The sequence below is a fragment of the Ruditapes philippinarum genome, unplaced genomic scaffold, assembly GCF_026571515.1.
Source record: "Ruditapes philippinarum isolate M1 unplaced genomic scaffold, ASM2657151v2 ctg94_1_1_1_1, whole genome shotgun sequence".
NCBI classification, from domain to species: Eukaryota; Metazoa; Mollusca; class Bivalvia; order Venerida; family Veneridae; genus Ruditapes; species Ruditapes philippinarum.
The window spans coordinates 218130-234052 of record NW_026853837.1 but is presented as its reverse complement, the minus strand read 5'-3'; the positions used below and the strand labels follow the sequence as shown (position 1 = coordinate 234052).

General features: G+C 31.9%; 2 protein-coding genes across 3 annotated transcripts in view; one reads left to right on the top strand and one right to left on the bottom strand.

Annotated features, from left to right (window-relative positions):
- Window positions 1–15923, top strand: part of LOC132738125 (uncharacterized) — a 47399-nt gene that overhangs the window by 21570 nt on the left and 9906 nt on the right. For both annotated transcript variants that reach the window (XM_060725556.1, XM_060725557.1), the window contains 25 exons: window positions 79–244; window positions 537–656; window positions 1122–1197; window positions 1377–1410; window positions 1776–1914; window positions 2175–2283; window positions 2868–3017; window positions 3182–3338; window positions 4285–4348; window positions 4683–4770; window positions 4874–5037; window positions 5414–5590; window positions 6101–6218; window positions 7028–7096; window positions 7942–8071; window positions 8486–8639; window positions 8860–9059; window positions 9536–9701; window positions 9980–10099; window positions 10323–10398; window positions 11057–11090; window positions 11357–11498; window positions 13595–13703; window positions 14044–14208; window positions 14678–14831. In XM_060725556.1, coding sequence (XP_060581539.1) covers window positions 79–244; window positions 537–656; window positions 1122–1197; window positions 1377–1410; window positions 1776–1914; window positions 2175–2283; window positions 2868–3017; window positions 3182–3338; window positions 4285–4348; window positions 4683–4770; window positions 4874–5037; window positions 5414–5590; window positions 6101–6218; window positions 7028–7096; window positions 7942–8071; window positions 8486–8639; window positions 8860–9059; window positions 9536–9701; window positions 9980–10099; window positions 10323–10398; window positions 11057–11090; window positions 11357–11498; window positions 13595–13703; window positions 14044–14208; window positions 14678–14831 — 3081 coding nt within the window. The remainder of the gene's footprint in view (window positions 1–78; window positions 245–536; window positions 657–1121; window positions 1198–1376; window positions 1411–1775; window positions 1915–2174; window positions 2284–2867; window positions 3018–3181; window positions 3339–4284; window positions 4349–4682; window positions 4771–4873; window positions 5038–5413; window positions 5591–6100; window positions 6219–7027; window positions 7097–7941; window positions 8072–8485; window positions 8640–8859; window positions 9060–9535; window positions 9702–9979; window positions 10100–10322; window positions 10399–11056; window positions 11091–11356; window positions 11499–13594; window positions 13704–14043; window positions 14209–14677; window positions 14832–15923) is intronic.
- On the bottom strand, window positions 11509–13588 carry LOC132738129 (probable G-protein coupled receptor B0563.6). The gene has a single exon (XM_060725580.1). The coding sequence runs from the start codon at window positions 12964–12966 to the stop codon at window positions 11890–11892; it is 1077 nt and encodes a 358-aa protein (XP_060581563.1). The 5' UTR covers window positions 12967–13588; the 3' UTR covers window positions 11509–11889.

Genomic DNA, 15923 nt, shown 5'->3' with positions numbered 1-15923 from the left:
AAAAATAATAATGATATAATCATATAACTTTGCGTTATTTTGGGCGACTTCAAAAGAACATTTTTTCATAAATTTCAGATCAAAGCCATTATTACTGATTTCATTAGACGGATTTCGAGCAGACTATCTAGGACGACATTTGACACCAACCATAGAGAGACTTGCTAAATGTGGAGTACATACGCCCTACATGAGATCTGTGTATCCGACGGTTACATTCCCCAACCATTACACTATAGTCACCGTAATAATTTTAAAATATCTTCAATGATATTTATAAACTTACACAGCAATAAATAAAGAAAAGTATTTTCGGGGACACATTTTGATATCAGAATAGTTCACTCTTGAAGTTAAACTACATTTTTGGTGTGTTTAGTTGTTTTTGTTTTCCTATGCCATTTGCCAAACAATATTAAGAGGAAAATGTAATAAACGTTGCATGTTATACATTTTAAGTGACTTTTAGTATTGATTACCTCAAGTGATGCAAATATTCAGAATCTTGTCACATTTTATGTTAATGAATGATTCAGGGTCTGTATCCAGAAAGTCATGGAATAGTTTCAAACAACATGTATGACGAAGAGATTGACAAGATCTTTTCACTATCTGCTTTTACAGCGAAAGATTCAAGATGGTGGAAAGGAGAACCGGTAAACGAAACTGCATTATTAAAACGAAAGAAATAGGCATAGTATTTAATTTGAAAAACTGAATAAGAATTAGAATAAATAAAGAGAAACTAAATAAACGACACAACATTTATGAAATATAGCATACTGTATAGTCGAACTTGAGAGCATTTATAAATGGCAATCACATAATCGGCTTGACTGAGAAACAATAACAACACAATTTCCTGCCCTCCATCACCGACTTAGAATGTACACAATCTTCAGAACAGAAATTTTTAAAGGAGGTATAGACGTATTGTGTGCTACTAGTATTTTAGCCCGATTGGAGTGTAAAACGTTGTAGTGCTTTTCAATTGTGTGCCTTTTCAAACTTTGAATAGATAAAAACAGAATGAGCGAATGGTCTGTAATCTTGCACACAAAATATTGGTCTAGATTTCATGATTAACCAATCTTGAACCGATATTGTTTTTCGATTTTCAGTTATGGATCACCGCAAAGAAACAAGGCCTTAAAACTGCAACATATTTTTGGCCAGGCTCTGATGTGAACATTTCAGGTACTCTCCTAAAATGCCATACATTGCACGTTGTACAGATTTTAAATTTGAATTACGAATAGATTCGTCATGAATTGTATTTTTTGCATTGTAATAAGTTCTGTATGAAAATAAGTGAGAACACTGAATGTATTATTTTCAAAACATTGTTAATATGAATGTCCTCGTTCATTTCACAGGAATATATCCGGATATTTGGAAACACTATGATGGGTATGTGTGTGAAAAAAGTTATCGTTACCATTTTAAATAATATGACTGATGTTATATTCTCAGATCTAGCTTTAGTGTCAAATCTTTTATCATCAGTATAAAAATGTCTTCATGAGTTTACAAATGCATATGTTTAATTTAGCATCATCACGACTATTATATATAAGTACTTGTAAATAAAATTATAATCAAATGTACACGATTATTCTATACCAGATTTATGTAACACTCGTTTCATGAAACATACATTATTAGATGTATGGAAAAAATGATAAAAAGTACATTTTGATAAGTGGTTTGCTAACATCGTAAAATGTCTATTTCGATAAATTGGCATAACTGTAAAAAATATCATTATCTTGTAGGAAAGCCGGATATAGCCAGCGTGTGTATGATGTTTTAGATTGGTTGAGTATGCCCGAGGATACCAGGCCAGATTTTGTGACACTTTATTTTGATGAACCTGATCATGCTGGTCACAACAGTGGGCCTGAGAGTGAAGAGGTTAATTCAACATTTTTGTATTTAAATACTAAGCTTAAATACACATGTTGGACAAAAAGTGTTGATGTTAATATAATTTTGTGTTCATATAAGCACTTCCCCGGTGCCCATTTGCAATATTAACTATTTTTTTTACAGCTTGATTATGTAGGATGTTTTAAGTTAGAAATAATCGTAAAAGTAGCTGAATGTTATTCTAATGTTATATACGATGATAACGTTCTAAAAGGATTGTTCAGTATCTTGTTTGAGATTTACAGGTTGACGGACAGCTTGAGACAGTGGATGAACTAATACATATTCTGATGTCGAATCTATATGAGAAAGGTCTCCATAACTGTATCAACATGATTGTACTAGCAGATCATGGTATACATGTAGTCAATCATGTCTATATAAAATCTGAAATAATGAAATAATTTAAGAGCAGTTTAAGTAAAGACATAATCATTCATTAGGTTTTTTGTTCACTTGCTTTGCTCATGTGATTAATAATAGCGATACTCTATGTTTTATAATATCCCATTACAAAATAACAAATTTAATAATTTACTATTAGTTGTAAACCAGTCTTAGAGTACTCGTAATTGGGTATTTCATTATATAGATATCGTTTTAATGAACGCAAATATGCGTTTTGCATACGGGGGTACCTTTATTTTGCATTTTTAAATGCATGTAGTTACGTTCATTATGTAAGGAAAAATAAAATACAATCTCTATTCTAAAAATACAATAAATCTATGATATATTTATAATATATCACTTCATTCGTTTGCGAGATAATTAACTTAGATGCTTTTAGTTCTAAAATTCACAGATTTCTGCTAAAGATGGCTATGCAAAGTTTGGGTTATTTAACATTTTCTAGCAATTCTTGTATTTTCTTCAAAAATGTCTTTATTAAGAGACTCACGCCTAAATTCCTACTTGTATATGATTTTATTTCACAGGAATGTCACCACAGAGTTGTGAGAGAACAGTTAGAGTTAAAGATTACTATCAAGACATAGACAACATGCTTATGTTTGATCGAGTTTTCGGACAAATATTCCCACAGTTTGAGAAGGACAGTAGATACGATGCTCATAGGCTTAATGCTTGTGCGTATATATGTATTTGATGTTTTTGTAAAGAAAAGTTATCTTGCTTTTTTAATTGATTAATTAAAAGAAAAGTAGTATAGTATTAAATTAAACAAAATACAGGTTTGTTTGAAGATAAAAGTACGAATGTTTCAAATTTACATTTTCTTTATACGTTTTAGCCTTTCAGACTGATGATATTGTAGACAATTTGATGTGTCAACATCCTGCAATGAAGGTATTTACAAAAGATACCATGCCAATTCGGCACCACTATACAAATTCCAACAGAATTGGGACGGTGTCCATTGATATGAAAGATGAGTGGCTTGTACTTAGGTATATACTGTTAACAATAACTTTAGAAAGAATAAGGATGCAAAAAAGCAGACTTATTCAAATAGAGAAAAATAGAATCTCTAAAGAATGCCCATTGTTGTAGGCTCGGTTTGATTTAGCCTGTCCATGGGCGATTGTGGTAATAGCAAGCTATTGTCCACGCCTTCTAGCAACGGCGTACATTTAACATGAACTGGTAAATTTTTGAATTTTGAAACATCCGCAGATGTGTTCATATGGCGGCGATCATCTTAATTCTATTATACATTCCTTCCATGCAAATGACAGAAAATTAAACCAGGCAATTTAGATGATGGTTTTGTACAAAGTGATATATACTCGTATGTTGTTTAGTTACTTTGATTGAAACGAACTCATTACAATTTTAGTTTTGTACACAACATAACTATAATATCAGTATTTCACTTCATTTAATTATAATATGTATAGTGATGTTTAAATATAATGACTAGCTTATTACAATTTTAGTTTTGTACACAACATAACTATAATATCAGTATTTCACTTCATTTAATTATAATATGTATAGTGATGTTTAAATATAATGACTAGCTTACTTTAAGAAATAATTGTTCGGTAGTTTTAAAAGATATTTAATTGAAGAGGTGTGTATATGTCCATATATTTTACAATTTCCTACTGTTTCCGTGTCAATTAATTATGACGTGCGACTGCCTTCTTTGATTTTTTCTTTTTCCTCTCGTGTCTTGTCATTTTGTCGTAACGCATATCAATGGTACATGTGTCTGAGGAACGCTTGCAATAATGGTACATGTGTCTGAGGAACGCTTGCAATAATGGTACATGTGTCTGAGGAACGCTTGCAATAATGGTACATGTGTCTGAGGAACGCTTTTAATAATGGTACATGTGTCTGAGGAACGCTTGCAATAACGGTTTATTCAGACATTTGACTTTATTACAGAGATAAAACAACTTATTGCAACGGTGGAAATCATGGTTGGGATAATACAAATAAAAACATGCATGTAAGTTTCGACTAATCTTCGTTGTAACTTTCCATTGCATTTAATCATATCTATAAATACCTTTGGATTATGTTCTGAAGTAAATTAATGTTCTATTGACTTTTAAATATAATCTGCTCAGGATTTCAAACCTTTTCCGTATATTTTCACTAGTTTAAGATAATTCATCATATTTTTGCAATTGTTGAATGACCAATGTGATTAAGCATGTAAAATTAAATTCAGGACAATGTAATTTGTAACCAATAATTATAATGCACATGATGTCAAAATGTATACGAGTATTTCTCTTGAATACATGTTTCTTACTAATCTAAGTTATATTTATTTTTAGGCTTTATTTCTTGCCCATGGTCCAGCTTTCAGAGACAATTTTACTGCTGTTCCATTTGAAAACATAGAATTGTACAATCTAATGACAGGTGAATATAATTATATATTGATAGACATTACGTTATATCAGTTCTTGTGGTTAACACAGTAGCATATATCCAAAATGAAAATGTTCTCTTACTATTTTTTTAGAGGTACTGAACATATCAGCTGCACCTAACAATGGTACACAGGGTAGTTTACATTATATCCTTCGATCAGGACAGCCGTTACATTCTAACAGTTTTCCAGCAGTGGATAGATATCTAACCAATAAAACAGAAAATTTGACATTTTGTAAATGTCCAGACAATAAGGTAGGTAGTGTATTTATCTCCGCTTACAGTGAACTAAATCATCATGTTAATTATTTAAAAGTATATTTCGCCGCCGTTTTTTTATTGTTTTTTTTTTCTTTTCTTTTTTTTCGATAATGAACACCTGCGTGTCCAGTGTTTATGCAAGAATAATTATTAAAGTTTAAACGGACAAAGACGAGAAAGAATGATAACTGAACAAGTTCCTTAAATTTTACAAGGCAGACATATTGATGTTTGAAAATTAAATTTATTTCTGTAAATTAAACCATTTTTTCGTCCTCAAAGTTTGTTTTTATCTTATTTCAGAATAAATTTAATGATATTCATCATTTTGATGTAAAATCTAATAACAAATGCATTTATCGTATTTCAGAACCTTGTGAATTCCGATGTTTTCCTAGAATCTAACGATAGCGTACTTCTCTTCGGAGTTCCCACATTTAGTAATAAGGAAAATGGTTGCCTTCTTCATCAAAAGGGATTTTCCACCGTATATAGTCATACTTTCCAGGGGCCAATAATGTTATCAACGAAATTGAATAAACAGACTGTATGTCAGAATTTATTTTTACCTGGCACTTCCTTTTTTCATTTTCATTTTATTATTTTATTTAATTTTTAGGGAGCGGGGTACGTCGCACCAACAGTATAGGTCATATGGCAACATTCCAGCTTTTAAACACTGGTGGAGGAAGACTTTTCGTGCATTATTTCAGACACAAACTGGCACCTGAGTAGAACCACCGACTTACCGTATGCTAGCTAGATAGCTTTCTCACATGAAATAATCCAAAGTACCTGTCGGGATTTGAACCCACAGCGGTGAGGGGCAAGTAGTTTGAAGCCAATGACCTTAACCACTTGGCCACGGACGCCATCTTCCCGTGTTTTAACGTATCAGGAAATGCCTATATGTTTATATGTGTCAAAATGAGAATATTTATTAGTGAATTGTTGAAATGTTTGCATGTTCATTTTAAGCAAATTAGTGTACATTCATATATGTAGAATGTTACAAACATGTTCATTATGCAGTAATACATCACTCTTTTATTTTCAGCCGAATTTCACATCTGATTCAGCATCGTGCATATTAAATGATTATCGTGTAAATTCTGATGTGGATTTGTGCTCCATTGTTGTAAAAGATTCCGCTCTAGAACTGTTTCCTATTTTAGGTGAGTAATATTATAATCATATTTTATAATATAATTATATATACTATGATATGATAATAAATAATGTAAATATTCCCTATGATGAAAATTATAAACAACGAAAGGGTTAGATCAAACGCCGCTAAAACCCTTTTGTTGTTGTTATTATTGTTTTGTTGCTGCTGATGCTGCAGCTCTTTTTTCTGTTCAAACTTAAAAATACATTTACTACCAGCAATGCAACACCATATTTATTTTTATAAATTAGGAAACAAATCTTGTATGCCCATATAATATCAAAATTCATCATTTCAAAAACATATGTGATACTGTTTATATCTCTTAACACAGGAATTTTAAAATAGAAATATGCCATATATTTCCTAGATTCTTCATTACTTTTGCACAGTTCATGTGTTATTTTCACATTCCTGTGTCTGCAAAATACATTTTGTTTAAGAAATAACATCGGCCTGAGAGGTGTTTATCGGCTATTTAACACCGGTTTGGAGTTTTGATGCGTAGGAATTGACCAAGAAGGCCGTAGGCCTGAGTGGTTAATTTTGTCACATCAAAACGACAATATAAATAAAAATGTTTTTTATTGTTGCTTTAAAATGCTTTGTAAACTATACAATCGAGGGTGAAAACATAACAGTGCATATACAAGTAGTCCCTTACCGGTGTTTATTGGCAGTTTAACACCAGTTTTTTTCCTTCTTTGTCTATAGTGACAAAATCACGTGAGTGTTAGAATACTAATTTTATAATACATTTTCCGATTATTACCATTAATTAATTAAATATCATTCACCAATATGCTATTTCAGATTTAGAGGTTGGTAGTGACACATATTTATCGTCATCGATAGTTTCTTTGTATACTGGATTCCAGCATGGTTTGTATATGAACACTTTGTTTATAAAACATTTAACTGTAAACATAAATAAACTCGTATATTTCAATATGTGAAATGAAATGTTCCAATAAGGTTTAGCGTTTCAAAATAAAATGGAAAATTTTGAAATAGTTCATTTAACGTAAACAAAACATGTAAAATTGTGTCCGCTTAATTATTATACATTAAATAAAAGTGCACTTTAGATTTAAAAAGCTCCATATCTGAATGATTCCTGTACTATCTGAATTTTGGCTAAGAAATACATCAGAATAGGTAAGAATCATGTCTGTATATTTTCTATAGAGCTAATGGAGCAACATTTAAATCGTTAAAAAAACTGACTTAAACGCACATTATGCCTAGGTAATGAATATATTTCCGTTATACATATTTATGTTAAACAATGTTGTAAAATTGATTTAGAATATGCAAGATGCTCATCACCTGAATAAAATAAATTGAATGTAAAATACATTGTGATAAAGGAATCAAGATGTAAACAAAGTGGAATTTTACGAAATACTAATTCACTATAACTGTACTAACTACCGAAACACAAAAGATGGCTCAGAAATAAGACCAAAGTGTAACGTTTTGAAAACTGTAACGGACACCAAAAATTAAAAGATTTTGACAAATAAAAATGATATCATTTATGAGGCTTAGTGAACCTTTAAATTGCATTTTTTTTCTGGAATATCTAATTCTTGTTTATATACAGTATTCATGTGTATTAAATATCTATCTACCATAGGGTTAAAGAAACATATTTTCACTGTTTAAATATTTTGATTTTTTTCATATATTTCAATAAATATAGCTAGATAACGTTGTTTTTCCAGGTATATGGACATACCTTTTAAAGCTGCTGTCGGATTACAAGTCACTTTATGGTGAAATCAGCCTAACAGTTGGAACTATTTATGATTACAATAATGACGGATTATGGGAAGGGTTGATTAACGAAACAAGGTTGTTAATTTATATTTGTCTTCATTTTCTAACAAAAGATGGATTGAAAATCCTTTCATCTTAACTTCTATAAAAATCATATTTGCTTCTATTAATTACCAGTCTACATTTGTAGCAGGGCCGGCAAAATCTGATTTTGACTTACTTGTCCGTTTTTATGTGATGCATTTTTTTAACTTGTCCGTATGATGTTTACATAATTAAATCTTGAAAATGCTCACTTGTCCGTACAGGCTGTGGGACAACCTGGGCAATACTGACTTTTGATTTTGCCCGCCCAGTGTAGTGATAGTATTTCAGTAATACATGTGTTGACCATATTGCGTTTCATTTTTAAAAGATACCTGTAAATAATTTCACAACTAATGTACTCGACATTTAAAGTGTGTCACATTTGTTTACTCATTACTATAGATATGCGGATAAAGATTCTGTTTTACCTGTACCTACACATATCTACGCTATCCTTATCAAGTGTAAAACAGTCGGAGAAGTCCTACCATGTGATGGAAATATTGATATTTTGCCATTTGTACTACCAAACTTGAAGGAGGCCCCAAATTGCTTGGTACTTATATGTTCTATTTCACTCAGTATAATGTATTTGTCTAAGACTTTATTGATTGTAACGTTTAAAAGATTTCTTTGTTATTTTTTTTTCAAAAATAAATCTAGAATTAAAACATTCCCAAAGACAATATGTATAGGAGTTTGAAGCCTATCATAAAATATATACGTGAATTTTTATATGTAACATGCAACACTCTCATTTCGAGATTAATTTTCAGAGGCCGGATATTTATTTGAAAGATAATGTTGCAAGGATACGTGACATAGAGTTGCTGACAGGTTTACAGTTCATGACGTCATTTGATGTTGTAACGGCTGCCAGATTAAGAACTTTTCTCCCAGAAGATATTTGGGACACCTCATTGCCGCGTTCATGGTCAGATGAACAATGTCCTCATAAAGACCTGTGCCAATCCGAGTATGTAGCTTTCTCATTTAGAATCCGTAAGAATGTCGAAATTGAATATAGATGACATTTATAACATGATTTGTAGTGTCTTTACACTTGCATTGATGGAAGTCTAAGTTTTGTAACGTTTTAACTATGAGAATTTGATAAAAACTATCGTCGATAAATGAGCCGTGTCACGCCAAAACCAGCATAATGGGTTTGCGACCAGCATGGATCCAGACCAGCCTGCGCATCCGCGCAGTCTGATCAGGATCCATGATGTTCGCTTACCAACCCTATAACAAGTAAAGAAACTGATAGCGAACAGCATGGATCCTGATCATACTGCGCGTATGCGCAGGCTGGTCTGGATCCATGCTGGTCGCAAACCCATTGTGTTGGTTTTGTCATGACACGGCTCAAATTAAAAAGAGAATGGGCCTGGTTAATCATTTAATATAAAATACTCATGAAAAAATCGACAAGTGTTTGTTATATTTTAGTTACAAGCCTACACTGCTGATATCATTGGACGGATTCCGTGCGGATTATTTGTTACGAAATATGACCCCAACAATATCAAGACTGAGTCAGTGTGGTGTACATGCCCCTTATATGAGATCAGTATATCCAACTAAGACATTCCCTAATCACTACAGTATTGTCACAGTATGTATCTTTGTATATATCACACTGCATACCATATATGATACGCATATATATGTCATATTAAGCATATGTTTATCTAAAGTATTATCAATTTACATAATTACCTTTATAGCTTTATTTTTTATGTCGTTTTAAAACACATGCATCTGTTTTTTTATAATTATGTATGAACAACACCCTAGATGTATATCACGTTGTTGAAAATTGCCATACACATATTATAATTCAAATACTTGATAATCACCAAATTATAACATGAAAATATTTATTTTTATAAGGGACTGTATCCAGAATCACATGGTATAATTGACAACAACATGTATGATATAAACATTGGGAAGAGGTTCTATCTTGGAAGTGAAACATCCAGTGATCCAAGATGGTGGGGAGGAGAACCAGTAAGATCTTCTTTAATTATACTCTCCATGTTATGTCTCATAGTTTTAGACCTATTTTATAAGTGCTATTCTCATCACTTTTGTAATATGTAACTAACGAATATTTGATATTATCATTTATCTTTATTTGATGTATTAAACTAAATCTGTCGGTAAATAGTTCGCTGCGGTAACCGCAGACATTGTACTCTGTACATGGCATATATATTACAATATATTACAGATATGGTTAACTGCCAAGCGGCAAGGAATCAAAACGGCGACATACTTTTGGCCTGGATCTGACGTGAAAATTCAAGGTAAATTATTAAGCCTCAGAAATTCGTATTTTTATAACATAAATGTGTATATATTTTTACCTTATTACACGGATTTATATTACATAATATAAATCCGTGCTTATAAGTAGTTTTTTTCCTATTCTTTTACAGTTAATGCTATTTTTCTTGAAACAAGATTAATGCATGGTTACTTTTTATGCATGGCCCTCTTTTAAAAATTTTAAACATAACTGTTATGGCATTTAAGCTTTATTTTGAAACACAAGCATCTCATGCTTAATGTGTTAACAATCGTTATTCAAAACAGTGCTTTTAAACTAGAAATGAGCAGTGTCACGACAAAACCAACATAATGGGTTTGCGACCAGCATGGATCCAGACCAGCCTGCGCATCCGCGCAGTCTGATCAGGATCCATGCTGTTCGCTTACAAACCCTATAACCAGTAGAGAAACTGATAGCGAACAGCATGGATCCTGATCAGACTGCGCGGATGCGCAGGCTGGTCTGGGTCCATGCTGGTCGCAAATGCACTATGTTGGTTTTGTCATGACACGGCTCAAATATCTTCACGTTTATGAAATGAAATGTTTTCGAGTAATTTAAACAGTAGTATAACATTATGTTTAGTATTTTGATTATATAAATGAATCAAGATGAATATTTTTCCGTTTCAGGAGAATATCCTGATATCTTTAAGAAATATGATGGGTAAGATATCCAACTCTATTTCCTACACTCATAAAAATATTTGTCTCTACAACAAATTCAGTGCAAGTAGGGACATTTGATACAATGCATACCAGTTTAACATTTTGGTCGAAGAAGAGAAACTCAAAAATTTGATAATTAATCAAACAAATATAGTTGTACATAGATAAAAACTGCTAGGCAATCGTTTAACTAATTGGGATAAACTTCATTGTTTCATTTTAAATCAGCATTTGTCATATTGTCTCATGTCTTAACAATTCCAGATCAATACCTTATTCTTCTCGGGTTCGTGATGTAATTTCTTGGATGTCTCTCCCTGAAGGAGAACGGCCGGATTTTATCACTCTGTATTTTGATGAACCAGATTTAGCCGGGCATAAACATGGTCCTAGCGACGAGGCGGAGGTAAGAACTATTGTTTGAAGTTCTTTTACACAATATATAACACAAAATTAGTTGTATATTTTTACTTACATTTAGAATGCTTATACATACGTACAGTGGAATTATTTATACATTACGGTAAATAAAGGTAATAATAAGATAATAAGATATAAAAGTTCATAAGAACAATCTTTATAATACATAGTGAAATTATGACTTATTTATAGCATCTCTTTGCACTTATTATGCTTTCACATACAAAAAACAACATGCCGTGTTATGATACCTTTATTCCGGTGGTGATAAAATAACAAAAAATGTTAAACCAAGGTATAATTGTAATGACATAACTTCCATGTTAAATAAGATACCAAAAAATAATCTATATGAGCTTGTTTTAAAGTCATTTGAATTATGAGGTAGCTCCTCGTCGTATGCTGGATGTTTGATAACTCCCATTTATTAGTACTAAGTCCTGTCGTGTCATCCATCTACACAGTAATATACGTACAAGCTCAGTCCTGAATCTAGTACCGACTAAACAATACACACAGAAATTCAAACAACTGTTCAGAACATTAAGAAGTTCCGTAATAACTTCTATAATGAGATATGCCTTCGTTTGTGGAGCATCTATTTTGTTCGTGATATCCGTACATTCGTTCTTGTTTGTCATCTGATTAACAATCTTATAGAACATGAATATACATTTCGGCAGGTTACATATGATATAAACTAACAAAATGAATATAATCATAACTGTTAGTTTTCTATTTGAATTCAACGTATTTGGGACACCGACGCGAATCCTTGATGACTTTTGAACAAGAAATATCAATAAAATATTAATCACAGAAAGAAGTGCTGCCGGAATGATATACCACAAAACAGGAATCAAATAATTATGATAAATGCACGGATATAGACTTGATTTTCCCATGTCTGTTAATGTCGCTACAGCAATCTCTTCTCCAAAGAAGTTGAAGTGTACTAGTTTGTATGAAAAGTAGTTCGGGATACTAATCACGACACTGATTCCAACGACAAGAAAGATACACAGCATTACCGTGCACGTAGTACATTTACGTTTAATGATCAATGGAAACCTAACTGCTAGGTATCGTTCAAATGATAGAGCTATTGTGATGAAGCTTGACGAACCTAGAGCTATCCAATGAAGTGGCTCAATGTATACTTCACTATATGCATCAAAATGAAACACTGTATCTAACTCGTGACTCTCGTCGAGGAATAATTTGTATGTTTTGTATCTGAACACCGCTGTCGTAAGCACAATTATATCCGCTATCGCCAATGCCCTCAGATACAGGGATGTAGTCGTGTTTCTAACAAGTTTTGATGAAAATGTCAAAAATGCTAAAATGTTTCCCATTACTCCAACAGTACATAGAATAAACATGACGTATCCTTCATTAATCCTACGTAAGTTTGCTTGGAATTGTAGAATTTCTTCATCTTGCCCTCCCATGTTTTTTTTTTCTTGACGAAATTGCCAATTTAGTTAGCCAGACTTTATGTCAATTTCATTCGGATGTTATTAAATTCAAAATTAAATTTGTTGTACTAAAAGGAAAAGTTTGTTTGAAAATGGATAGATGAGTAATTCACAAATGACATTGGAATTATATGTAAATAGGCTGTTCATCATTCAGGCGTTGTAAACAAATGGATAAGAGATAGACTGTACGTCATTACTACCATTAAACACTTGTTCGGGCTTATTGTTACATAAATCAGTTGTTAAACGATCAAAGTTATATTGGTTTATTGCGAAAAGTCCCATTGTAAAATTATGAGGTCATTAACGACTAGACATAAAAACACAGGAATATGATTGTCATTTAAATATCAAATTTAATCTAACGAGTTGTGAGAATACTCTTTCCTTATTGCCTATATGTGTGATCATTCGTTTCTTCTGGTATTTAGCTAATAACTTTTTGAATTTTGATTACTTTGTCTTCATGTTTAAATGAAATTTCTTTGTATAGAACAATAGACGGTCTCTTTAACTCGACCCTTTATAAAGGACGAGTCACATGTAACATTTAAGACATATATAAAATGTTAATTAATTTTGTTACTGGTATATTTAGATAGGTGCAACTTTAGAGAGAGTAGATGAGACAATTGAACAGCTAATGGATGGTTTATTTAATAAAAAGCTACACCATTGTGTCAATATAATTATCATCGCTGACCATGGTAAGATCAGTCATTATGAAATTATCAAGACATAAGCAAATTAATTAAATACAACGAGAATACTCATAAGTTTTTAAACTTGTCTATAATTAGGAACATTTCATATCTAAATGATCATTTAATTTTGACATGAAACAAACAAAATCAATGCAACACGAGTTTAAGTTTTACTTTGAGATCCCAAAACATGTTGTCTTATAACCCTTAACTGTTACATAAAAGAATTTAAAAATGATTTTAAAAAATACATATTTGCTTTGCTTACTTACACATAATTGATAATTTGTGATAATGCACACATTTAATCGATGTTTTTTTGTTTGTTTTGTTTTGCAAACAGGAATGGACGATGTAAGTTGTAGTAAGATTGTACGCCTGAGTCATTACGTTGACAAAGATTATTTAAGCGGACATTTTTATGTTTGGGAAGGTCCTTTTGGTAGGATTGCCAATGACTACCGCTATAACTCAACCGTTAAAGACGTATGGCCTACAGACAACCCAGGTTCAAAAACATCCTACTAAAATCTTGAATTTTATTATGCTAAAATTAAACTTCAGCATGTTTCAGTTTATGTTTTGGTTTACACAGAATTTATTTTAGTTCGATTGTGTAGGAAGCTATTAGCTTATAAACACACTGTCAAATCCGTTCCTGGAACCAACCAGTACTGAGCAATGAGTGTAAAGTTTCTTGCTCAAGGAAACAACGACTTGCCCCTGTCAGGGTTTGAACCCATGCGGCTAGCGAACATAATATTATTAGTCTGAAGCGTTAACCACTCGGCCATGCCGCCACAAAGTTTATGTTTTGTTTCATTTTGCTGGTTTGCTTTCCCATGTTGGCATGGTGTGTTGAATTCTGCATTATAATTAATTAAATGATACCAATCTGTTACACATCATTTGAAGTTATTATTGAATAACATCATACTATGTCGTTTTTATCACTGTCATCCTTCTTCATGTTTTAGAACCATATGATGCTCTTCTTTCAAACTTGACATGTGCAAGTCCTCACATGAATGTGTTCCAGAAAACTTCACTTCCTGTACGTCATCATTATACAAACAACGCAAGAATTGACGACACAATACTAGATATTGAATCGGGATGGCTTGTCACACGGTAGGTTGTCTATTAAAGAGCAGTTTTTGGGGAGGCTATGCCGACCCAATGTTAATAACTGTCTGTCAAATCTTACTGCCGCGGTAATCAGGTCAAAAAATAGTACCTTGATTTTTTCTAAGCTGACTCATCACTCATCACAGACATTTACAATATGAAAATATTTTCATTCTTTAATTTCATATCTGCAATTTGTAAAGATAATAATTCTCTGAAAAATTCTTGATTTTTGTTTAAATCACTACTCCGTGACGTCATACTGCCACGGTAATCAGGTCAAAAAATAGTACCTTGATTTTTTCTAAGCTGACTCATCACTCATCACAGACATTTACAATATGAAAATATTTTCATTCTTTAATTTCATATCTGCAATTTGTAAAGATAATAATTCTCTGAAAAATTCTTGATTTTTGTTTAAATCACTACTCCGTGACGTCATACTGCCGCGGTAATCAGGTTTAGGCATATTACGTACGTCTGTATTAAATAGTTCTGGTATGAAAACCCTTCAAAATAATAACTTTATCCATATTTTTTTAACAAAAAGCATAAATGAAAATTTATAAGTAAATGCTTTAATTCAGTGGCAAATATTCTTTATTATTTTTGATAACAATTTTCCAATTACTACGCAGCGACCAACTGTTTATGACGGGTCATTAACTAGAACGTTGCAACTACGTATTCTCAATATCATGCATGTGCTTTTGTTGTTATAAACTATTAATAGTCCTTAATATTTTTTAAAGACAAATAATTGTAAACTGTCGCTTACATCAGAGACATTTATAGTATATATAGATAACTAAGGAAAATAGTATATGTTATAGTATATAGATAACTAAGGAAAACTAACTTATTTGTACACCCCAGGAGGCTGTACGCGGAAAACGCTCATAAACCGCTAAATCATATAGCTGTTTAGTAAATATTTTGCATACATTTAACTAAAAATTCACTGATGGTGATGAACATATAGTTTAAAAACATTTTATTCTTTAACCATTATCGCCGAAAAAAAAACTATTTAACTACAAAACCCCTAAGGACCTCCGACAAAATCCCAGCACAATATTACAGTTTACATTA